General features: G+C 47.7%; 1 protein-coding gene across 2 annotated transcripts in view; it reads left to right on the top strand.

Moving 5' to 3' along the window:
- The window catches only part of LOC119375088 (hepatocyte nuclear factor 4-gamma), a 134,283-nt gene that overhangs the window by 100,765 nt on the left and 7,536 nt on the right, over nucleotides 1–25,982 (top strand). For both annotated transcript variants that reach the window (XM_037645306.2, XM_037645286.2), the window contains exons 3-4: nucleotides 3,901–4,016; nucleotides 24,978–25,127. In XM_037645306.2, coding sequence (XP_037501234.1) covers nucleotides 3,901–4,016; nucleotides 24,978–25,127 — 266 coding nt within the window. The remainder of the gene's footprint in view (nucleotides 1–3,900; nucleotides 4,017–24,977; nucleotides 25,128–25,982) is intronic.

Here is a 25,982-nt window from a genome sequence, read left to right as displayed (position 1 = left end):
CGTCATGAGCAAGAAGAATGGAAACTACAGGAGCCCATTTTTGTTAGTCACAATCGTATGAAGCCAACAAACCGTAAGGCTGTATACAGGTAACGTGCCGCAGCTCAAGTGCAGCTTTTCTGCGCAAAAGTTCGTAATTAATCGCTTTGCCACTGTTTTTCGCAGCGCCCCGGAAATAAGGCCAACCATCCACGCGGCCTTTGTTGTTGACTTTGTACTCCCCCATCACGCGTTCAAATGTGCGGGACTGCGAACGTTCATAAGAGCGGCGGTAAACTTCAACGTTCGGATAGGATGCGTATTGCACCATGGACTGAGGGTACGCGACAACAGCTCGCACCTTTAGGCGATTCCCTCAACGGCGCGAATTGAATATTTATTGCCAATGTTCATACGTTGAACTTCATCGCCCTAGCGTCCTTACCCGCATCTATATAGTGCATCTATAAGTGCGTGTTAATTACGGTTGCTTGCATGGCTAAAATCAAGTCCTGCATGCTGGCTGTGTCTTGTATAAGCTCACAATTATTACGCGCCTAAGAGCAGAGATATAACGACTAAGTTTTCGGTATATATATATATTTCTATTGGCTGTATGACAAAATCTATTGCACACAGCATTGTAGACCTACTGACTTTGGTCTCTCCAGTATGCTTATAACCCAGAAAATACTCGTTGTCATGATCATGCCCACACTGCAGTAAACTTCAGCGAAATCTGTAGGTTCTATTCGCTCACGTTCTATTCAGTGTAAAGCGAAACTCCCATGAAGTTTCGAATTAATCTACGATTGAATGCGATGTATACGATCGGCTTTATTTTAATCCCATAGATTTGTAACAATTGCATGCAACGTTCATGCACCGCGAAGGTCGCAACGTTATCCTCGTCCAAATCCAAATTTTACGTCATTGCAGCACACCGTTCTCAAGCTATGCCGAAATGCAAACACTGATCAAAATGTATGCTTACTGAGATGCATCGGCACAGAGCTGTTATGTAGAAGGACGGACGAGTGATTGACTGCATGTGTACGCACAAAGAAGAGACGGGCATATGTAGATATATTGTACACATACACAAACACAAGCAGATTTTATATATATATATATATATAAAGGGTGTCCCAAATATCACGCAGCACGATGTGTGAAAAACCAGGAACGTCGTTATGCGAAGCACACCTAGTGCATATTGTTCCCAGAATACTGTAGTAGCGGCCACTACTAATATTTTCGTTATTGAGGTTTATTTAATTAGCCCTAATTATGTTTCTAGCACGACAAATACTCACCTAATCAGTAAAAGGTCAATGAGGCGTGTATAGGCATGTTGAAAGGACATCTAACTGCTCTATTTTCAAAAACGTACTAATTGCGTGGTCACTTTCTTGGCTAATAGAGAAAGCCCGCGAAATCTGAAAAATGAAGCGTGACAAGACTGCAGAGCGCATCAGGAAGCAGCACCCTCAAAACAGGATCACTGTGCTATAGGAGCGTAGTCACGTGTTATTTTGCATATTTCCCGTGCTTTCTTTATCAGCCGAAAAAAGTGAACGCGTAATTAGTATGTTGCTGAAAATAGCGCAGTTATATATATATATATAGTTTGCAAATTTTGAACAGGACTCTTTCAATATGGTATGGTGCTTCACTAAAAGGTTCGCGTGATAATGATACAAAAGAGCATGATCAACTATGGCGTGTCACAAGAGCATACTCCGGACAGAACGGACAGCTTTTAAATGTGTGCTCTGCGGCCAGCAGTACTAATTGTTGGGCTAGTTTTATCCGACACGGTTAACTGGAAGGAGAAAAAAAGCAAGGAAAAAGACAAATAGTATCCAATAAACTCGACACGGCACAAAGAACAATCGAGGAAAAACGATTTGTATGCTTTCTTTCTACGTGTATTTTCCCGGCGCCCGATTTCTTGCTTGTTGCACAAATCCGGTCAAGAGCCTTGCTCAGTGCCAATTATGGCAATTAACTGTCTTGAGGCGATCATTGTATTTTTTCAAGCTATGCTTGCGAAGCTCTTTCTTGTATTCGTTCTTCGAGAAGACAGCCTTACGTTTCTACATGAGATCCGGTCAAAGACCTGGCGAAGTGCCAATTAAAGCAATTAAGTAACCTCCTAGGACAATTTCACATCATATTTTGCAGGTTCGCATGCTCATTATATGCTATATTTCTACTTCTTTGCTATACAGCTGAACCCGCATATGTCGAACTCATACCAAAAAATAAAAAAAACGGGAATTAGTTCGATATATCGGATAGGTCGATGTACAACTTCTAATGCAACTAGCGTATTTGCGGTGCGAATTTCGGGATAGCAGGTTGGCTTCACGGTACTATTAACATTTTTTTAGCGCGCACAAAAGACAAGGACAAGCAAGAGACACACGAGCGCTATTATGGATCCATACCAACTTGCCCAGTTATCTGTCTTACTATTAACAGTAATGTAAGAAAGACGACTTCACGGCAATACGCGTTTTTTAGATGCGTAGCAGCTCTTTGACTAGCCTGTGTAACGCTGTCCGTCCGCACAAACGCGAGGCAACGCGCTTCCCTCGGCGCAGTTGTTGGAGCTGTGCCAAGTAGGTCACGCCGCAGCTGGGCGTTGACGTCACGCACCCCTCGCACGCTTCCCTCGCAGGTGCGCGCGTACGTCACTCTCCCCCTCACCCGCCGGAGCGCCGCAGCTGCCGGCTCCGACGCCCGCTCGCCTCCCGTGTCCGCGTTTCAAACCAACGTTTACAAGTAAACGCTACACCGAGTTTCGCTTCAAACGAATCTTCCAGCGCTCACCGCAGCACCCGCGTTAGCGCCGTTCAACCCGTGACGCCACCCGTGCGTAACGCTGCTGCTTCACATCCCATCAGCGTTCCCTTCGGGGAGATGGTCCAATTTTTTTATTTTGTATTTTGTATTTTTCCGTGTTTTGTAGTTAGGGAGTCGGGGATATGTGCAGGGGGCGGGTTTTACGCGAGAAATACGGTATCGATGTAAAATGAAGCTGTGCTAAGTATATTCTAGGCACTGTAGCTGAGCGTACTCATCGGGCGCCGGAAGCGTCTCGTCTGCCTTTGCCATTGTTTATCAGTATTATACTCAGCGAGATCATCGGAATGCTGTACGCATAAGCGACGTAAGACTTCGTTTCCCCACGTTCTTCTGTTTACGCAGGTTCTTCTGTTTTACGGCATACATCGCGTTAACAAAACGAGCGGAGAAGTGAACGCGCAGGACGGGCCGGCACATGGGGGAAATCACGTCATGGAAAGCCGTAGTTTCTGCTCGCTCCACGCGACACCATCCTAACCACATCACCTGCGCTCCCAAATGGATGCAGGAAAGCTCCCTTCCGTGCGAAAAATCCAAACGTTTGCGAGGGAAAGACAACTTCTTGGGGTGTTTCACGCTGCCCGATGTTCGATATATGAAATGTTCCGGCTATTTTCGTTCCATGTAGACGTACATTTTCCTATGCATTGAAGTCAGAACATTATAGTCTTCGGAAATAGTTCGACTTATAGGATATTCGGTTTACCCGAGATATTCCTACGCCTTAATATTTCTTTAGATATGCTCTTTTCCATGGTAAGTGTAGGTGTTTAGTACAGTAGGCAGTGTTTAGATTAAGGAGATATGTACATTAGGTAGCGATGTAAGGCGTGCCATTTAATGCGTTCCTAGCTTTTCGTGTACATCATGCGATCTGTATGTCACTTTCTTCACCCTTTAGTGGCGTGGTGACATTATTAGAGGGCCACGCATTTAGGACTGCTTCTACTCGCTTACTCAAAGCTTCGCCATTGCACAACATTGCATTCACCTGAGTCGTAGCTGCGCCTTTGAATTGACCTGCTTGTTTGTGTCCTTTGTTTACAGCTGTGCAAAATGAACGCGACCGTATAAGCAACCGGAGGCCCAGCTACGATGATTCGAATAATTCATCAGGACTCTCAGTCAAAAATCTACTCAACGCTGAAATGTACTCAAGAAATGTGAGTAATTGTGTTTTCTTATCTTATCGTCATCGGCCATAACGTTAATGACAGCCAGTGCACCTCACGTGCAGCATTCTAGTGTAAACTGTGTATTATGTAACTTTACCAATGTCACCTTTAACAGTATTGTCGTTTTGAAGTGGCGGGTAACGCGGTTGCTGCATTCAGTCTGCATCAAAAGAATCGTTCGAACAGTGGGAATCGTTGATCAAATACAACATGAATATTCGAGCAGAATGGGCGACGAATATATTAATTAGAGAAAATTCTTTCTGATATTTACCAAATGGTTTGCATTTTGCTTTTCCTAGTTTTTTAATTTACTCGTAGTGAGTGTTTTCACTGTGTAGGTGTACGCAAATACCGTAGCCGCCCATCTATTTTCCTTGGCATTACTCAGTTGTATTTTTTTTTGTGTTTGAAACGTGTTTATTAGCGTCTTGTACTTCAAAACACGTCACAGCGCTCTCTATTTCACTATGAACGTGTTTCTCTTGCTTTTGGCCTCGGGTGCAAATTGATACCTTTTCGTGTTATCTTCTTTTTTTTCTGCTATTTTGATGTACATTCGGAAGCACTGATATGCTACAACACTTGCCGCATCGTTTTGTCTGCACTAGTGGTCACCTGTTCATCTGCATTCATCGTCTTTAAAGGGAGACACATCAGCACGATATTATGCTGCATGGGCACAGATTTTTTTAGGCATGATTAATCCTGCGCATCTCCGTAATCGCCGTGGAAAACAAACGAAATAAAGAAAACTCAATCGATGTGCTCGCCTTTGGAAGCCCTTTAACGCAGTTGCAATGCTACGACGCATACAAAAAACTTCCGCGGATTTCACTATGAGAAACAACGTAATGAGAAGCATTTTTCAGGCTTTGCATCAGTTCTGGAGATTCAGCAGAGCATTACCTCGTGGATCGTCGTGTTTGTGTAAGCCGAAACGTTGAACCCGTGCACAGTTCATCGGCATCCGCACGGAGACGAGGATAGTATGACTGCAACACTGATTGTTGGCGTGCCAGTTGGTACATACTGAGCGTGAAACAGCGCGCCGAGACGGGACAGAATACGAAAAGAAGTACACATTTATTGCTTGCCTAGTGATAATAAAAGTTGTTAGTCAGCGCTGTGTATGTGTGCTTCTTACAAACTACTTTACAAATTGTTCTCATAGGCTTGTTCTCGTAGGTTGTTCACAGATTGTTCTCGTAGGCCCGATCTGGAAGGTGCATGGTGTAATAATGCGAGGGAAACTGAGGCCCCCCTCACTTTTGTCAGTGGCTTGTTGCTATCTGACGGTGCGCACGCGTAGGACAACTGTGCGGGGTTGACAATTCTACGAGGGCTTTTCATTTCCGGAATTTTCGGTGCGACAGCAGATGCCGTATAGTTTTTTACGCGACAGCGTTAAAGAGCTCGTTTCGCAGAAATAACGGCGTCGTTGGTTGTGTGCGAAAAATCAGCGTTGTCCGTGACCGAAAAATCGAGAAAGACGCAAATAAAATAATAATAAAACGTTCGGGTTCAAGTCAGAATCGAACCCAGGCCTATTGCTTGGCAAGCAGGTGGTCTACCACAAAGCGACGCCATTGCTTGAAACAGCTTTAAAAAAAAACGCTATATATTGTCTTCTAGTGGGAGGAGTCGCCTTAACGCATGTAATATTGCGTGGCAGAAGCGTAGAATCGCGACAGGCGTCAAAATATCTGAATTGCGCAACGAGTGAGTGTTTTAAAGGCCCACCCATTACAAAGCGCTCAAGATATGTTTAATCATCATCAGCTGCAAAAGCATCAACAAAGTGAGCAGTTGCTTAGGTTCGCGCGTTGCCTCACGGACGCGTAGTGGGCCCTTCGCTGATTCGCAAATGGAAGAATTATGGCGTAGTGGGTACTGCGCAACTGTACTCGCAGTAGGCATTCTAGGATAGTTTGAAACTGCCAATGTTACGCGCACAGCCGTTCGTTTAGTTGCGGCACGGTTGATGCATGCCCCGAGAACCGAATCTAGGCTAGCAGTTGAGAAGGCGATGCGCATGGGGCCTGATTACGCTATCACGTTCTACTCTTGAAGGCGAAGCTCAAGTGTCTCAAGTTTTTAAAGTAAATTGTTACTATGACGGCTGACGCCCGCCCTACTCATGCCAATTCTCTAGTTTGCAAGTATATAAATTTTACCGTCTGACTAATTTATCTTTTTGTCTTAATCTATCTGGAACTGGTGGCGGCGGGAACATATGTAATTACTTACTGCAAGGTGCCTATCATAGCAAGGAGGACTGTGGATTAAAATAATCACTTAAAAGGGGCATTAGGGCGAAAGAAAGCGCTCTCACGCGGGAGATACAGAACAGATACACTGGCGCTTCTATCTGAGCCTATTCAAATTTTATAACAATTTTGATATTTGATAAGTGACGCTGACAATACGGCTAATATGTTGCATCCTTGCTGGCATGAAAAATAAGCAAAGGCTATAGCCCTTCGCGACGCGTATTATAACACGTGAAATTTTCATAATTTCATGCCAAGGATCTGAAGACCATATTTAAAGTAAGTGGAAGTCTTAGAATAAATTATAGTGTATTTTACAGCCCTTAAAATTGTAATTACAACGTAGATAATTATCTAATAATCGTACAGTCAGTAATGATACGTTTCTTCATGAACCGAATTCAACGATCTACTCACATTACATGCGATAGTTGACTACTGGCAGCGAGCATTCTAAAAAAGGTAAAAAAATAAATATTTTGAAATTCCTGCCCAAACGCCACACGTTCAACGTCTCTTTAAACATCACATGGTACTCCCTTCACACTCTAAGAAAAAAAAGAGTATGCGTGACTCTTTTCGGAGAGTTCTGACTTGCCACGTATACGACTCTCTTTAAATAGTCACGGTGACTCTCTTGGTGGGTCAGGGTCGGCTCGCTCTAGAAGAGTCCCCTGACCCTCTAGGAAGAGTGCAAAGACTCTCATCGGGAGGATCACGTTTTCACTCATAGGGAGTCGGACGACTCTTGCCGGTAACGATCCTAGGGGGGTCAAGGGACCCACACCAAAGCATCAAGCGACTCCACAAGTAGTTTAAGCTACTCATTTGATCCTTGCTCTACTTTTGCGCGACTACTGTTGAAAATAGTGGAGTATTCATTTTAAGAAAGTCCAATAATACTTGCCGTTCTGCCCAGCGACTGTAAAAAAAGAATAGTTCAGTTTTAGCATTATTTTAATAAAACTCGTCCAAACAACACATATTTTCCAACAAAGTTATACAGAAAGCGCGAAAAGGTGGTCTGTGATTTCCAATTAAGAAGTTTGGGTATTCCTCATTTACATGCTTCTATGAGTATAGCCAACTAAAATGTGTGACTGTGATGTGCACAGTGTCATATGGTGCTAAATGAACAGCAGAAATCGCCATCATGTTTCCATATTTATTCCTTGCGATTAAGAATAAATCAAAAAGTGGTGACGGCTGGAAGCATCAGACTTGTGGCTTGCTAGGTTGTCGCTCCTGTCCAGCGTGAGCACCATGAAAAACGGTATCTGAAAAGCAGAACGTCATATTATGATGAGAAAATGAAATTGCAGTAAAGGTTTGCACAACCTACACAATAAGTGGTTCACACAGACATAATAAAGGCTAACAACAAAACAACAAAGCACATCCTCCGGCGGCCAGGGGCATGCCGTGAGCGGTTATTGACCGCACGTTTTACAAACGTAACCCATCCTTAAATACTCAGATAAACAGATGCGAGTACTAGGGCCCGAACGACACCCAGCGCGTGCGTACGCCGTCTACGTCGAGATCAGACATGTCAAATGCTAGAATTAGCGCACATAACTCCCACAATCACGTACACTCACTCGATTCTGTTATAACGCCCAACGTCATCGCACTGTATGCAAACCACGAAAACAGCAAACAGAAACGAGGGAAAAGAGTGCACGCCGGCGGCCGCAACAACGCGCGCCGTCGAAAGTCTAGAGCTTTTTCACTTTCACCGGCGAGGCGTGTCCAACTTGAATGACTACCGCGTACTTTCTGGAAGCCACCGTACTATATCTGCACCTCAAACTACCGTCTTTCAGCCAACAAAAACCATTACATATAGTGCGTCTGAGCGTTCTGTACACAGGCTTTTTTTTTTTTTCACGTTCCCACGCGTGGAAGCACGCCGCACACACAAGGTCGATGGAAATGTTATTATGAAGTAGACTAAAGGGCATCTCAAAACGCCATCTTGCACCTTCAGTAGTGCAGACACGGCGTGCGATCAGCAAGAAATGACCTTTGATTATTGTTTGCATCGCTCACTTTATGGGAGCTTGTACAGCAACGCGCATAACGGTGGCAACTCGTTAACTGACAGCTATAGTTGGCCATCCGCAACAGCCCCGCGGACACAGGCTGCTGTTGGAAATGGCTGGCAGATAACTTCCGCAGAGCTGCTGCAGACGCCCAGCTAAAGCTGTATAATTAGTGCCTACGAAAGCAGTACACTCACCGTTAACTGGCGCCCGTTGTCCGTATCCACAGCTCCATGAATATTCCGCCCTCCAAGCGTCACTTCGTGCACGGAGCCGGCGTCAATACCACCGAAGACGCGCAACCAACTCATCCACGCAACGCATTCCAATAGACCAGCAGACTGAGACGACTGAGAAAGGAGAGCGGCGCGCCACCCCGGCGCCAACCCCGTCTGCGTCGCCGAGCAATGCGCCACAACGGCGCCAAAGGGCGAGCGTGCGATATGTATGGCGTATACGGCGGCTCTTCCGTATACCGAAGCCAATCGAAACGCGCTTCAGGAGGGTCCAGTGACTCCTTCCCAAATGCGAACTCTTTTTTTCTGCCTGTACCTTCCAAAAGGGGTCAGATGGACACCCGAGGAGAGTCACGGTTCCATGACCCTCTTTTGACTCTCTTTTTTCTTAGAGTGCACCAAAATGATCGTCTATAGTAAAGTATTTCAAATAGAAGTTATATAACGAAAACTTAGGCAACAATAGTGCTTAATTTGCCATTAGCTCAGTGTTTGGGGTCTCTTCCCTGCCAATAGTACACAGGAATAGCAAAAGTAGGTCGCGTCTCCAAATGAGAATGCCGTGTCGCAAAGGGACAGGAGGAAGTGCATGTGATAATTTTAGCCCCAGCTAAAAAAAGTCACAGTTTCGCCGCAACGGTGAAGCAATGAATGCGATAGCAACAAATTGGAATGCAACGCAAATAACGGAAAGCAGCCAGAAATTGCCAGCGCGTCGCTCGAGCCCAAAGGATGCACGCAAAGAACGCACACAGGACGAGCGCGAACTATCACGCATCACAGCTCGACACTTGAAGCGCGCTGATCAATCATAAAGCGGGACGCACGAAACGAACGAACAGGCAAACACAGGACGAGCGCGAACTAACTGTCGCAGTTGTTACTTATTTCTGTTTGAACAGGGTGCTCCTTTCGCAAACGCGGCCGCTGTAGCGAGCGAAGTGACCTTCGTACGCTCTGTGACTTCAGCGCGGACATCGCGGGGAAAGCACAAGACATACAACCCTCCGCTCCCCCCCCCCCCTTCTTTCCTCGAGATAAGCGCACGAAGGCGACCACGCCCTGTAGGGTGAAGAGCATCGGCGTTCGCAGGAGTGGGGCGACGACCTTTAAAGCGCGCCCCGCGCGCACTTCGCGCCATCTCGGTGGTGATCAAGAAAGCATGCTGAAGTAAATGGTGTATATAAATAGCTCGCCGTTAGCAGGCTGAAATACTTATTTCTCGTGACCTAGCCGTCTAACGCCGCGCGCTGCGGAGCGAGAGGTCGCCCGTTCGATTCCTCGCTTCAGAAAAAATGTTTCTGAATTACTTTTATTTCTGGCTGTTATATATATATATATATATATATATATATATATATATATATATATATATATATATATATATACGGGCCCTGACGGAGTCGACAGACGCCGACGACAAAAACCAGCTGAGAGTGCCCATATCGCAATAATAAATATGTGAGAAAAGTTCATCAGAAATACCCCCACCAGTCGGTGAGCAAGAGGTATAGTATCGACCGACCGCGTGCGCTGAGAATCTATGGGAGTACAGAGCGCAAATCGAACGTCGTGCGAGGACAGATTGTACACCGAAGGCGCATTTAAAACTTATACCATGAACCAAAGAATGCCTTGGAAGATCCGGCGACCTTGGACGACCTACTTATTTGTTACTGTTCACTTATTCGTATGCTCTTTAATGCGCATGGGGCTTTACGGAAGGGGCGGGTACAAAGCGATTTGTCAAGACATATAACGTATGGAGGAAAATCAATTCCCAGGAGTAATTTCTCAAGAGCCGTCGACGTCGTGCTCTATAGGGACCCTTTTCCTTCCGCCATGAGTAATGTTGCGTGATGTTGCATGGTGGAGCCTAATGCTGTGATGAACCTAGTGACTTTATGATGAACTACTATCTAAAACGTCACAAATTTGGTGATTTTGATTCTCAAAAAAGATGGTGTCTTCTAAGTATTGCAGGCCGCCACTGGAAAGGGCCACCAGTAGTATCCTTTCTCTATAGCGAAATAAAACCGCAAAACACGAAGGAACAAAAGCGCAAATTTCACCATCGCAATTCTTCAACCGCTTTAGAATGCGCTGGTGATAACCTTAAAGTGCCTGGTAAGGGAACGTTTCACGCTCGTTTTCGAACAATGAAGCTACGACGCTTGATAACATCTACAAGGTCTTTCAAGTATTCACGCAACACAACTATTGTAGCTCGAGGACTCCTAACGCTCGTACGTTTCAGTGGTCGTTGAAAGTGCGCATTTGCTATTCATGCTGGCATAAAGAGTGGAAGTTTTCTGGCGGTAAAGGGTGAGACAATTGTTGTGACAGGAGCGTGAAGTCGTGCCGGATTTTATCTCACGCAGGGGATCCTCGCGGGCATTAAAGCTGCTGCAAAGTGCATACCCTCTGTTTTGCATCACTGGCACTGGTTCAAGAGTCTCATCCCACTGACGGTCACTTTCTATCGCTTATCGACACTGCGTGTGCGGGCCTTGGGACCGTGCTGCGTCGCTCCTTCTACCAATGCCGTTGCGACATTACCGCAACACTTTCATCCTATCAGCGTAGTGGCGGGCGTCGCACTACCGTATGTGCAATAGCACACGGCTTTGAGTTAGGCTCATGTGATGCAGGCGACGCGTAAAAGCGGCAGAGACCCTGAATACTACCTACGCTACATGTTTATCTTTCTGCCAGTGCATCTGTCCTTTAGCAGTGTGCGCGTGTGTTCACACACACACACACACACACACACACACACACACACACACACACACACACACACACACACACACACACACACACACACACACACACACACACACACACACACACACACACACACACACACACACACACACACACACACACACACACACACAGCGTTTGTTCTGCGTGCCGATTTCAAGAGTGCATCTTTTACAAATATTTCAGCTTTCTTCCTTACCGCAATACTTCCTTGGCAATGAATAAATTTGTACTGAAACAAACAAACAAACAAACAAACAAACAAAAAGAAACAAACAAACGAAACGTATGCAGCTAAGTGCGGTCTTCTAACTCCTTTTCTTTAGGGTAGTTCGTATGTATCGGCCGGCATCATATGTGATGCGGCCTAATCGTTCTTCTTTAGCCAAGCTATACATATAAAAGTTAGGCAGTCGAAAACGAACATACAAAGAAGAATAAAAAATTGATATAAAATACAAGTCTGGTGGCATTAACGTATGGTTCTCAGAAATTTTCGTATCAGCGTTTTAGGTCACAGCACATGCAACTATACATAGTACAGTAAGTAATGACAGGTTGTAAGAAGATGAGGTAAAAAAATATGGCTGATCCCTCTGTCATAGGAATCGGTAAAACACGGCATAACGCGTCGTCACAGAAGTAGTTGATTGTTCATAGAGCATTGGTATATGAGAGCTTGCACAACGTCTACTGTTGTTTGGCAGACATAGCACCACTTGATGTGGACGCACTCACGTTGACGCCTACTGGCACATCTCCATACCGACGACTAACGCCCATGATCATGATTTAACCCTTGCAGCAGCTGAAGTTCTTCGTATATAGGTGGACACCGCATACTGCGAATCCCGCGCAAATATGGCATCAACAAGCACATAGTAAACACTGATACTCGATATGCACTCCTTTAAAGCGTCGTGCAACGAGAAGAGAAACGCTACGCGCGTCGTGTCTTCCCTCTAGCCTGACCGTTCATTCTCACAGGGCGAGCGGGGAACGCGGTGCGACAGCCAGGCGAGCGTCGGAGAGCTATTTTTCGATATGAATGGATGCTATGAGCGAGGCTTGGGCTAATACCGCCACCTCGCGGTGTGTTAAAGCGTTGACGAAATTACACTTTATTGGAAACGCGCCGAATGGGACGGTCGTAGCAACGGCGCGTTTTTTTGTTTTTTTTTGTGCCAGATGGCACACATGGCACTCCCTCGTTATAAAGGGGACGCTCATAGCATGCATCCATCCATCCATCCATCCATCCAAGAGCACTGAGAGGAAAGTGTGAAAGATAAAAAGGCGCGTTCATGTAGCCTCCGTTATGGGACTTTTTCTCATAATTTTTTTTTCTTTGCCATTTGATGGCATTCATTTTGCTGACGCATTTCCGTGACGGAAATACCTCATGAAAGTCTTGGTGGACCCCGGCATAAAACACTTTCTTGTTAAAAAAATAAATAATAATGCCGTCAGTACGTGTACTCATTCCGAGAGAATAAAAAAAATGGGGATGTTCCATGTCTTTCTATTTTAATTTCTTGCAACCACCGCAACATTTCGTGAAAAGCGTTCAACGCACGGGGAAATCTGCCAGTGAAGTGCTCGTTACATGATCGGCGCGTAGCTTGCTGCTACTTATAGTTCCTATAGTCCCAGACTGGGTCACAGTTCTTTAGTGGGTTTAGGATCCCAAGGCACGTGACAGTTTTCGAAACGCCTTGTAGGCGCTCGACAATAATTTGAACGAATCGGGGATTCATTTAGACGTGTAGTTGAAAAACGGTACCCGAGCGTTTTTGTTCTCTGTTTTTGCGTCCTCATCGGAATGCGGCCACCGTGAGTTGGAGTGGAAATATTCAAGAGTGAAATGGAAGAGTGATGGAAGTTCGGAAAGAGATAAGGTTCCGCGAAAGAGAGAAAAAAAATCATACTTGCTTCATACGGGTTATGCGCTTTGAATTATTTCGATTGTTGCAATGCTGTCAGCGTTTGCCTTATTAGAGATGAAAAAAAAATCAGTCCAAGGCGAGAGTACAATGTTCACATGCGAATCACTAGTCTGAAAGTTCACTAGTCTGAAAGATTGTCGTCCAGCCGCCACGCTGCCATAATCGGTGTCCCTATGCGCTTCGAGCTGCAGGTTAATTCGGCTTCGCGCTGCAATTTTCCCGTAGCCTTATTAGCTAACATGGTATAGTTATAATAACCGCCCTGGGAAGGCATTGGTCCCAGGTCTGATCGCCGGGGCACGCCGCACACTTTTTATCCGCGAGAAAGAAGTTTCGGTTCCTTTTGTATTGTTTCATGCTACGTAATCGTGAGCTGTCCTCTGCATTGCGATATTTCCCAGAACTGGTACGACAAAAGCCAGTTATCTGAGCCGTCGGCGTTCGATTCATGATGTCATCGACGCTGATAGCGCGTGTCCGGCACAAAAACTATCAAATCTAGTGGCGCTATTCCCCGCGTATATAGCAGGCACCACAATTAATCATCGGGATGCGGTAGCAAAGAATGCCGCAAGAAAGCCACTCTCCGGTATCTCAGTTGGCGAGTCACCAAGCAGAGGATGGAGACGATAACATAGATAGAAATCAGAGCTGCAGGGTAATTGCAGCGCGAAGAAAAAAGAGTTCGGACATAGCATGGTCGTGAACAGCATTGCCCAAGTTATTGGTTTTGTATGCTCGTCTAACAATGGCGTTTACTACATCGGTACAGTTATCAGGCACTTATGGATAGCGTATATCGGTAACGGCCCGTAGCTTGGGCTTCACGTGAGTAATAACATACGTCTTTGGCGTGACATTTTTTCTTTACTTTTCCCTTCGGTTATGTCAGTTTTTCTGCTTTCACATACGCTATGGTGAGCTACCTCAATGCTGGAAAACAAATTGTTTTGGAAGAAAGGGCGTAGTAAAAGAAACAGAGAGGTAGTGAAACGATTGACATTCATTTTATAAATGTCACATTCTGTAAGATCTGTGGCTGTGTTCTGTCATAGAGCAGGCAGCGCAAAAATTACGGGGACACAAAAAAAAGCAACAATATGTTCTGTCATTCGCAAGGTGCAAGTTTAACTTACGCCTAAGTTCGTAAAAGGTCCTATCGAAATTCAAGAGAATATTGTGGTGCCAAGCTTTACGCGAATGGTTGGAGCACGGGGCACCGACGTGCGTCTGGTTGGTAATGATCACGCGCCCGTGGGGAAATCCAGACGCCTCTAGCGTCCCTACGCGCTAGCTTGCGCGCGGCAGATTCTTAAGGTGTTCTATTCACCTTGTTTTCGCTTGCATCTATTGTCTAGTGGTTAGGATATTGGCCTCATCTGTTTGATTTTTAGTTATCTTTTTTTTTCGCATTCTTCACGTTAGAGAGCTACGTCTGTAGGCTGTTAGGGCAGTTACTCATGACGCCGTGACTTCGGGGAAGCGGCGAGTCACACACACACACACACACACACACACACACACACACACACACACACACACACACACACACACACACACACACACACACACACACACGCACACGCACACGCACACGCACACACACACACACACATAAATATATTGTCAAGACGTTTATTAGCGGGCACTCGGCGACGGCGACAGTCAAAAGCGGGGCCGACTCGCTGCACGAGGAGCGTGCTCTTAGAGAAGAGGCGACCCACTAGAAGGCGCTCGAGAGGACGACCCATTACCAACTACGAACGCTTCGCTACAATTACCCCGGGTACGAAAAGGGAGCCGCCTGGCGACCTCGCAGCTTGTCACTATGAGCGGGTCATGGTAGGGCTTCAGGCGCTCCACGTTGACAATATCGCGCCCTCGACGGCGCATGTCCGAACATCGTTCGATGGGTTCGATCAGGTGCGGCCCCTACCGTGCGTTCCACGACACGGTAGGGGCCTTCGTATTTGGGCAGTAGTTTGGAAGAGAGGCCAGTTGCAGTGGTCGGGACCGAGAGCCACACGAGCGCTCCAGGGAGGAACGTGGACACAGAAGTGGTGGTGTCACCGCGAATGCTCTTCTGCCGCTCTTGTTCGTGCGTTGTAAAGGTCTTCGCAAGCTCGCGACATTCTTCAGCAAGCCTGGCTGTGTCCGAAATAGGCGCACATTCAGATTGATCTGGCTTGTAGCAGAGTCATTCAATTCTCTTTATGGTCACGAAACTGCACCGTCACGCTATGGGCGAGCTTCATACGCTGCTCGAAAATGCCGCAACGCGCCGCCGCTGCGCCACAGAGGCGATCGTCTGCGCCGTCCGCGTATTGAAATACTCGCGCAGTGCGAGACAAGCTGCTGGATATCATATGTTCAAGTTTGAGGAAACGCTGTCGCAGGACTAGGATGCCTAACAGATGTTGCGTGCCGGGGTGCCGTTCTGGCAGGGAAGCAAAAAGGTGTCGTTGTTTTGTTTGCCGTTAGACAAACAGCAGCGCGAGAAATGGAAGCGGGCCATACCGCTGCAAGAAAGCGGTGATAATTAACTTTGAGTCGAAGTATACACGTGTTTGTGCGAACCATTTCGACGCCTCGGACATTATCACTGCGTATGATTTTAACATCAACGGCGACTCCGTGTCGCAGAAACGCGACAAACCAACGCTGAAGGCTGACACCGTTCCAAGGATTTTTGAGGACTTCCTTCGTATCTCACAAAGCGCAAACCTCGATCTCGCTCATCTACAGTGCGACCACCATGCAAACGACCACGTGAGTCACCCTGAGAAGAGCTACGAGCGTCACCGACGCCCTGTTTAGACCGCACCGTAGTACGTGTCCTGCGGAAACGCCTGGCAAGAAAGGGACCAACGGGGAGTGTAACTGCGCGCCGATCACCTGCTAAGTGCTGCACTGCTCGGCCCTGTCGGCTAGACGAAAACAAGTCATATCGGTTGTACGCCAGAATGAAAGCGAAGCACTATTACAACGAATAGAAGCTGTTATGAGAGTCAAGTGCAACTCTCGCCGGCGCACGCAGCGAGCGAGCGAGCGCGCTCACCCACGTTTCTTCCCTATCGAGCTTCCGGACCCAAACAAGTGCAAGCCTTCGAGCCCGGACGCCACGGATAACTCGCTTCAATGTGCCGAATGAGGAAGAACTACGAAGAACACTGCCAGCTTTAACAAAAGTAAGCTGTTCGTCAGCGGTTGTATTCCCGCAGAGTTACCTGCCACAACTACGAAGCCGATACGAAGTAGGCTTCGCTACGTCGTCGGCACCAAGCCGGCCGGCGGCCGGTGTGAGTGCGTTGCCGGTGCAGGTGAAAGAAGCGTTGCGTAGAATATGCTTCACAGAGAATAATGTCTTCTGGAATAAAGTACAGGTCAAACTGTGTCTTTCTCTACATGCCACAACTGTTGTCAAACATCTAGCGTGAAGGCGAGACGAATCAACTTGCGGCCGGCGGCGTACAGCGAGCGAATTACGAGCATGGTGAAACAGCTGTGCCTGCAGGTGCCAAAAGTCATACAGAAGTCCCCTGCTGCGGCGTTCGTAATTATATATCTTGGTATTCTGTCGTTAATCCCCGAATTTTTGTATTTTTTCTGCTGATACCACCGCGAGCTGCATGTTTTAATTGAGCTGGTTTTTTTTTTCCTCCCGGGTGCTCATTTTAAAACAGAAAACGCGTTCAGAAATGTATTTATGCATGCTGAGTGCTAGAAGTAAAAGCGTGAAAGCAAAGCGACCATTGCGGAAGTTAAGAAAGCTTAAACACCGAGGCTTCCCACACACAACCCCAGCGATAGCAGCGTTCGCATCGCCTCTCAAGCACAGCTGCGCTTCTGGCGGCGGCCGCTGGCTCCATATGAAACTGACGCGGCAGTTTCGTGACCATAAGAAGCATTGAATGACTCTGCTTGTAGGGAAGGATGGTGTCGATTGTGTGCGACGGGTGCCTGCCGTACAATAAGAAAAATGGTGAGAAACCAGTAGTGCTCTGAGAGGCGGTATTGTAGGCGTACGTGACGAAGGGCAGAATGGCATCCCAATTTGTGTGGTCGGCGGCGACATACATCGAGAGCATGTCGCCGAGCGTGCGGTTAAAGCGTTCGGTGAGGCCATTCGTCTGCGGGTGGTAAGCAGTAGTTTTGCGGTGAACAACGTTGCACTCTTTGAGAATGGCTTCCACGACTTCCGACAAGAAGACACGGCCTCGATCACTGAGCAGCTCCTGGGGCGGACCGTGACGCAGCATGAATCGTTGGAGCAGGAAGGAGGCCACATCGCGCGCTGTAGCCGCAGGGAGGGCGGCAGTTTCAGCGTATCGCGTGAGGTGGTCTACAGCGACGATGACCCAGCGGTTACCAGCGGATGTCAGAGGAAGTGGCCCATACAGATCGATGCCAACGCGCCCAAACGGTCGGTCAGGGCAAGGTAGAGGGTGCAGACCTGCCGGCGACAGGTGTGTTGAAGTTTTGCGGCGCTGACAGTCGATGCAGGAGCGAACGAACTTCTGCACGTAGCGGTACATGCCTCGCCAAAAGTACCGTTGGCGAATGCGGTGGTAGGTTTTCGATACGCCAGAGTGTGCACACTGCGGATCAGAGTGGAACGACTCGCATATGTCAGAACGCAGACTGCGGGGTATTACTAGTAGCCACCGGCGGCCGTCGCCGTTGTAATTGCGTCGATGGAGCAGGTCGTCGCGAACGGCGAAATGGTGGGCTTGACGACGCAACGCGCGAGTAGATGGTGTGGCTGACGAATCAGTCAGTAAGTCTATCAGTGAGGCATCCATTGGTCCTTGCGCTGTTCGGTAGCAATGGTGTGAATGTCGATGGAAGAAACGGCAAAGTGAGACACTGAGCTGTGGGCATTTTCGTCAGGCAAGGGCGAGCGCGACAGGGCGTCGGCGTCAGCATGCTGGCGTCCGTTGCGGTACAGCACGCGGATGTCGTAGTCTTGCAGGCGAAGTGCCCAACGGGCGAGACGGCCTGAGGGATCCTTCAACGACGACAACCAGCACAGTGCATGATGGTCGGTGACAACATCGAATGGGCGACCATACAAATAAGGCCGAAACTTCGCAAGGGCCCAGATGATTGCCAGGCATTCTTTCTCCGTGACGGTGTAGTTGGTCTCGGATTTAGTAAGCGTACGGCTTGCATATGCCACGACATATTCTGGGAACCCAGGTTTGCGCTGCGCAAGGACAGCGCCGAGGCCAACACCGCTGGCGTCCGTGTGTACCTCTGTAGGGGCCGTTGGGTCGTAGTGGCGTAGTATGGGAGGAGACGTCAACAAACGACGGAGCTTTGCGAAAGCGTCCTCGCACTGTGACGACCACGAATTGAGGGGCCCGTTGCTGCCAAGGAGCTTCGTGAGCGGCGATATGATAGTCGCAAAGTTTCGGATAAAGCGCCGAAAGTAGGAGCATAATCCTACGAAACTGCGCAGTTCCTTGACGGACGTAGGCTTGGGGAACTCTGTCACGGCCCGAAGCTTGGCTGGATCAGGGAGAATTCCGTCCTTGGACACGACGTATCCTAGTATCGTCAGCTGCTGTGCTGCAAATCGGCACTTCTTTAGATTCAGTTGTAGCCCGGCCTCGCTCAAACGCGTCAAAACATGCCGCAGGCGTTGAAGATGCGTGGCGAAGTCCGGGGCGAAAACGACGACTTCGTCGAGGTAGCACAGGCACGTGTGCCATTTCAAGTTGCGCAGAACGGTATCCATCATGCGCTCAAAGGTCGCGGGCGCATTGCACAGCCCAAACGGCATGACGTTAAACTCGTACAAGCCGTCGGGTGTGACAAACGCTGTCTTCGGTCGAGCGTCATCAGCCATGGGGACTTGCCAGTACCCTGAGCGCAAATCGAGCGATGAAAAAAATTCTGCTCCTTGCAGGCTGTCAATGGCGTCGTCTATTCGAGGTAGGGGTTAAACGTCCTTACGGGTAATCTTATTGAGTCGTCGGTAGTCCACACAGAACCGCACAGATCCGTCCTTCTTCGCAACGAGAACGACAGGAGAAGCCCACGGGCTGTTGGAGGGTCGAATAACATCGCGGCGAAGCATGTCTTCGACTTGCTCGGTAATTACACGACGCTCTGCTGGCGATACGCGATATGGACGTTGCCGCAGTGGTGGTTGGGTGCCAGTGTCGATGTGATGCGTGACAGCAGACGTGCGGCCGAGAGAAGTTTGCGCGACATCGAACGAAGAACGAAATTCTTCCAACAGGCATAGAAGCTGGGAACGCTCGACCGATGTAAGGTTGTCAGCAATCGAGGAACCAAATACATCAGCGGGTGACGAATCAGATGTGGAAACAGCACTGAGCGAACGGGAGCTGGCGCAGTGCGTGTCACCCGGTGCGTCCATAACTTGTGCGTCTTCGAGGGCTTCCGCTCTGCCGAGACATTCCCCTCGTACCAATGTAACAATATACGGGGATGGGTTCGTAACAAAAATATCGGTGTCGCCCTGAGTGACTTGCACGGTCGCAAATGGCACCAGCAAGCCTTTCCTGTTGAAAACGCGGTCAGATGGAGAAAGGAGTGCAACGGTGTCAGCGAGACCGGTGCAATAGACTGACACAGCCGTTGACGAGTTTGCAGGAAGTGTGGTGTCGTCTTTGACGAGTACGTTGGTCGCAGCCGGTAGGCTGTCCGCCGGCGTCAAATCTGGGAATGGTGAGAGCTCTATTTCGGCTGGTGCGCACCGAATTACGGCGTCGTGACGTGCGAGAAAATCCCATGCCAGGATGGCGTCGTGGGAGCATGAACAAATTATAATGAATTCGACGGCGTACAGAGCGTCCTGAATCATGACACGGGCGGTGCACACCGCTGTCGGGTGAATACTTTGGGCGCTGGCTGTACGGAGGGAGAGCCCGGAGAGTGGCGTCGTCACTTTTCGTAGTAGTCGGCTAAATTTAGCGTCCATAACGAATACAGCAGCTCCAGTGTCTACAAGGGCCGATGTGCGCACACCATCTACAAACACGTCTACTACGTTTGATGGGCTTTGCTGAGGGCTTTGGCAGTTCGATAGCGTCGCAGCCCTTGCCTCTTGGACTGCGACGACTAGTTTTCCTGTTCTCGTGCGACCGGACGAGGCCGCATCGGCGACAGTGATCGGCGTCGTGGGGACGGTGAACGGCGGGTAGATGAAGCTGGGCGTGACGTCGGCGACATAGGCGGCGGCGGGTCGTAATACGGGCGGCTGGACTGGTTGGTGACGGTTGATCCGACTCGAGGCGGCTGCACGCGGTTGCAATAGCGGGCGACGTGACCGGCCCAACCGCACGCAAAGCAGATGGGGCGGTTGTCGGCAGTGCGCCATCGGCTTGCCGGACTAGGTCCCATCCATGTCGCAGGACGCGAGGGACGGGGCGACGGCTGGTATGACTGCATGGTGGTCTGCAGTCGAGGCGTATGAATGACGTCGGCGTACGCAGCCGGCACACTCGCTTCGAAGGCCTGAGGCCTGGCGACGGCCCCGGCGTAAGTTAGCGGGGGCACCACAGGGAGCGCTGGGGGCGGCCTGGCTACAACTTGCGCGTAACTGAGAGGCGCAGGCGCTGGAGGGGGCTGGTGGTATTCCGGCATGACCTCCGCGATTTCCTGCTCGATTGCCCGGCGTAGGGGAGGCAGCAGTGTGGTCGACAGCTGCTCAACATGCTGTGGGTGAGCGAAGGCCAGTAGAGAAAACTGGCGGGCACAGCACTCTCCACCAAATTGTCAAGACGTTTATTAGCGGGCACTCGGCGACGGCGACAGTCAAAAGCGGGGCCGACTCTCTGCACGAGGAGCGTGCTCTCAGAGAAGAGGCGACCCACTAGAAGGCGCTCGAGAGGACGACCCATTACCAACTACGAACGCTTCGCTACAATATATATATATATATATATATATATATATATATATATATATATATATATATATATATATATATATATATATATATATATATATATATATATATATATATAACCAGTGATTAACGGAAAGGGAGAGATGATTGGCACGCTAGCCCGATGCGAATATTGCGGTTTGCTAGCTGCACTAGAATGAGCAACATAGTGGGGGTTAAGCGTTCAGCGAAAAATCAACAAATGAATCAATCATTTATTTATTCAACGTGCCCAAGAATAACCATGAGGTCTGAGGGATGATATACGCATGAAACAAAAAATAAACAAAAAGTCAATAAATTTGGTTAGTGGCAAATGTATGCAAGAAAGAGAGGGAAATTATGAAACAAAATGTCACAACAACGTTTTTCAAATGTCAGAACAACGTGGCATATTGCGAGAAAATAAACACCAGAAACGTCAAGGACAGTGACTATAAAGACAGTTCACATACACAGAAACGCCAGGCAAGCTGAAAAGACAAATCGACACAAGGATTGCAGAGGGTGAAATGAGGTCGAGGAGAAGGAGGAGGGTGGACGCTTGCGCGAGGCACGTGGATAGATAGAAGGGAGGGTGAAAGAAAGAAGAAAGGAAACTGGGGATGTGCGACACATGTAGGCAAGGGTGTTTCAGGTCCACTAACGTGAAACTTGGGGAGGGGCGAAGCATGCCGTGTTTTGAGAGAGATTTCTTTGATGAGGCACTAGTGGTGCCAAGCTTGAAACCGGGCATGCAGGGCAGGGTGTTTCCGCTCCACTAACGTCGTCGGAAAACTGCGTCGGAATGCAGCTTACCCTGAGGCGCTTCTTCTTCTTCTTCTTCTTCCCTGCATGCCCGGTTTCAGTTCCCTACGGCATGTTGGGAACGGTGTTTCACCTCCACTAACGTCGTCGGCTATTTGTTGGGCTAACTGCTGCCTTCTTCATTTTTAGTGGACCGATGGCCAGTAGTGGGATTTTCCCCATTTTTGTGGCGCATACCCGTTTTATGATAGACCGTGACTACATGACACACCGTGACGATATTAGACGCCGACAAGCCGAGCCCCTAAGGCGCTTCGCACCTAAAAGGAGAAGAAAAAGACTCGAACAATGTGTGAAACTATATTAAAAGAGGGCTAAGCTCAGAAAAAGAAAGCAACGAATATCAGTTGTGAAAAATATAAATATATACAGACTTCGCATTCTGTGCACGGTTGAGCGTCGTCTCTAGCAGGCAGAAATTCGAAAAGGTCTCTGCTCTCGGGTTATCTCACATGCAATTCGAAAAGCAATACAACTGAGCAGTTCAGTGTGGGGCATGATACTGTGATGTCTATGAAGAAATAATCAGCGTGATTTTGTCGGCATTGAAGTAATTTCACTGTGGATAATAATAATAATAATAATAATAATAATAATAATAATAATAATAATAATAATAATAATAATAATAATAATAGACCGAGAAAGAAAAGAAGATGGATATCGCCTTCGAGTCGTCTTAGGCAAATGCATTAGGGACCTTGTGAGTTTTTCATTTAAAATTTTTCAACTCATTATAGAGGGGAGTGACTAGTAAAACCACTGAATCAGAAAGATGAGCAATTACTCAAAAAAAATTACAGCATATCCACGGGGTGAATGATGATGAGTGGGGCGAAGCTCCGGAGGGCATCATCGGTAAACTGTGAGTGTATTTTATGCTCGCAGGCGTCCAATGGCAGGTGCCATATATGACATCATTCATATTTTCATAACATCACATCTTTTCATCATATTTCATCATACTACAAGAATAGTTTTATAACATCTCGCATCTCGCATCTCGCACCGGCTACTCAACGGTCACCTGTGAAGCGCCGGCGGTGGCCATTTCTCCTGATGTAGGGCTTGGCTGGAGGAGTTCCAGAGGGATGGCCTCGGGACTAAGGCCTCGCAGTCGGCGACTGTAGCGGTGGACAGAAGTATCCACTGCAGGAACGGGTTGCGGGATCGGACTGGCAGAACCGCTTCGTGAAGGGGTGGTGAGCATCAGGCGTTGAAGTCCGAAGAACCGAAGACCTGAGCGTCGTATTCCTCAGAGAAATCGTGGTTGCTGCTCGAGCTTCCCACTTCGTCGTCCTCAGTATCTAGCCGGCCTTGAGCCGTGTTTTCATCATATACAAGTACCGCCACCTAGCGGACACTCCACGAACTAAACGAGAGGTGGCTACTACATACATCGGGGACGCACGACCGACGGCTTAAGGAGCTTCGTCCCTAAAACAAAAAGTCGCAGTTCCATCTGAAATACGAAGCAGTGAGTGCAATAGAGACGTATTAGACATCACAAAGTAGGACTCTTAGTGTTATTGGCCGCATGCGTTACAGTACGCATTCGTTTATTATTTAAATTGGGAAACATGATGTCTTATGCGCACAGGCAAACATGAACAGATGACCTTGAGCACGCTATCAGAACGCTGTTATGATGAACAGTGTGGACAGGTGGGCAAGCACATTGCGTTGCCTCTCGTTTCAATATGCGTCTCTGAAACATTGAAGTGGCCCTATCTGCAACATTATGGGCGCGCTGAAGAAGAGCGCACACGAAACGACCATCCTTGGCCCGTCGTGGTTAGATTAGCAGGCTGAAGTGTTGCACTGCTAAACTCGTGGTCGCGGGTTAGATTCCCGGCCTCGGCGGCCGCATTTTAATGGGGGCGAAATGCAATAACACCTGTGTATTTAGAATTAGCTGCACCTTAAAGAACCCCAGCTGGTCAAAATTAGTCTGTAGTCCCCCACTACGGTGTTCCTCATAATCATATCGTGGTTTTCGCATGTAAAACCCCAGAAATTGTTAGTTAAACGATCAGCCTTCTTGGAACGTCGCATCTTTTCAATGGCCGTAGATTACCTGCAAGATAGGGCAAGTGGAGCACGCAAGGATTAACATTTCATTAAAAAAAATCAAAATTACCCCTAACATTTTTGCTTTACTATAAATTATCTTTCTCGCATATTCCTTTTATTTTATTTTTTCACAAATTCAACTGCCGCACGCTTCGTGCCCGATCCCCCGTAGTGGGTTCAGCTATTGCCCTAAGGAACCAACCAACCAACCAACGAACCCTGCCAGGCTGACTTAAGCTGCTGTCACGCCCCCCCCCTCCTCTTTTTCCCCTGTCATGCTACGAGGCACTCAGCAAGCCTTCCCGGGCTCGTGCGCGGGAAGTCGGCATCTTCTTTTTCAGCTGACTTTGGCTTTATTAGAAGCATCACGGCGACGTCGACGCCGACAGAGAACTTTTGCGTGGAGCGTATCTGTAATTTCCATCGCAGTAAAACGGGAGGCGTTGCGTCCAAAACATGAAGAGGAGGATCGTCAATCTCGGTTGAAAAAGCAACGAGAATCGACGAAGCTGCACCGAGTAACGCTGAAAGCAGAAGACCATGCCACTTGGCTGCGAAATAAACTTGAGGCGGCCTGTGAAACACGCGCTGTAGAAGAAGATCGCACCCTTATAATTAAGCCATAAAGGCAATCATAAACTTCAGCAAATGAGAATATAATGTAAATGGTGTCCGTGTGTGCACTTCCGAATACTAATCGTTTTTGTCGAGAACAGCATAAGCTGATTGTGCCCGAATTTTTTTCTTTAAAAATGGGCGACATATTTTATACGTCTGTGAGCCACAACTATCGCGGGGAAATCTAGAACGCCTAATTTCTCTTTTTTGAGCTCTAAGGATTTTGCGCGCAAAGTGTGAATTGTGGCACTTTGCCTTTTTCAGATATCCACACCTGTAAGCGAATTCAGCATCACGAACAAAAAAGTCGCTACCATTGGCGACGTATGTGAATCCATGAAGCAGCAACTTCTCATTCTCGTTGACTGGGCAAAGTCGGTACCCTCATTCACGGAACTTTCAATAGAAGACCAGGCAAGTACGCTGGCAATTACGGATGAATTACTGGCGTTTAAGAATCATAGTGCAAGCCTAGTTGAATCTCTTGCACTCGTAGTTAACACAGGGGCTCAGGAAATTGAACGTTGTGCCTGTGTAAAATTCAGCACAAAGTGTTGTCAATGGCGATACTCAGGAAAAGTTTCTATAAACACTGGAATTACTTATCTTTGAGATGTACCGATTACGGCGTGACGTGAGATATGTAATATCTGAGTAATTAAAGCGTGGTACGCATGAAAATGCTTAAAAATGTAGAAATTGATCAGAGGAACAAAGTGAAACGCTCAGAAATCAATATACAGAAGAGCACACACTCCTTACAAACTTGCTTGTAATTTTGTGACGTAGTTACTAGGGCAAAAAGGCTAACGAAACAAAAAAAGGGTTGGTGCAGGACAGAGCACTAGTGGTCTCTAGTGCTCTGTCCTCTTTCAGCCTTCTCTTCGTTAGATTTTTTGCGATAGTAACTGTCACAATAACTGCACCAACACTAACTAGCAGCCGAACGCTCTTTCGTTAATTGCTTATAATTTTTATGCTTACATACTTAGATGACAGCGTCAACTTGTGACCACATTTATGGAAGCGTAGATAGTGTTTGTTTATACTCAACCCACGAGCGTTTAATATGTTCAACTTCTTGGTGTGTATACACACCTGCTCATATGTGCGCATATCGAGGGTCTGCCAGGTTAAGCGCTGCAAAGATGAGAAAAGAAGGTTTGTCAGATGTAGCAGCTAGCGTCTTGGGAGGCATCTCTTCAAACTCCGCGAGTGTGATGTGAAAATGCTAATTTTTAATCTTTAGGCAGTGTCGTTTATTATTTT

This window comes from Rhipicephalus sanguineus, chromosome 1 (assembly GCF_013339695.2).
Source record: "Rhipicephalus sanguineus isolate Rsan-2018 chromosome 1, BIME_Rsan_1.4, whole genome shotgun sequence".
Classification (NCBI taxonomy): domain Eukaryota; kingdom Metazoa; phylum Arthropoda; class Arachnida; order Ixodida; family Ixodidae; genus Rhipicephalus; species Rhipicephalus sanguineus.
This window is presented reverse-complemented; position numbering and strand designations above follow the sequence as displayed.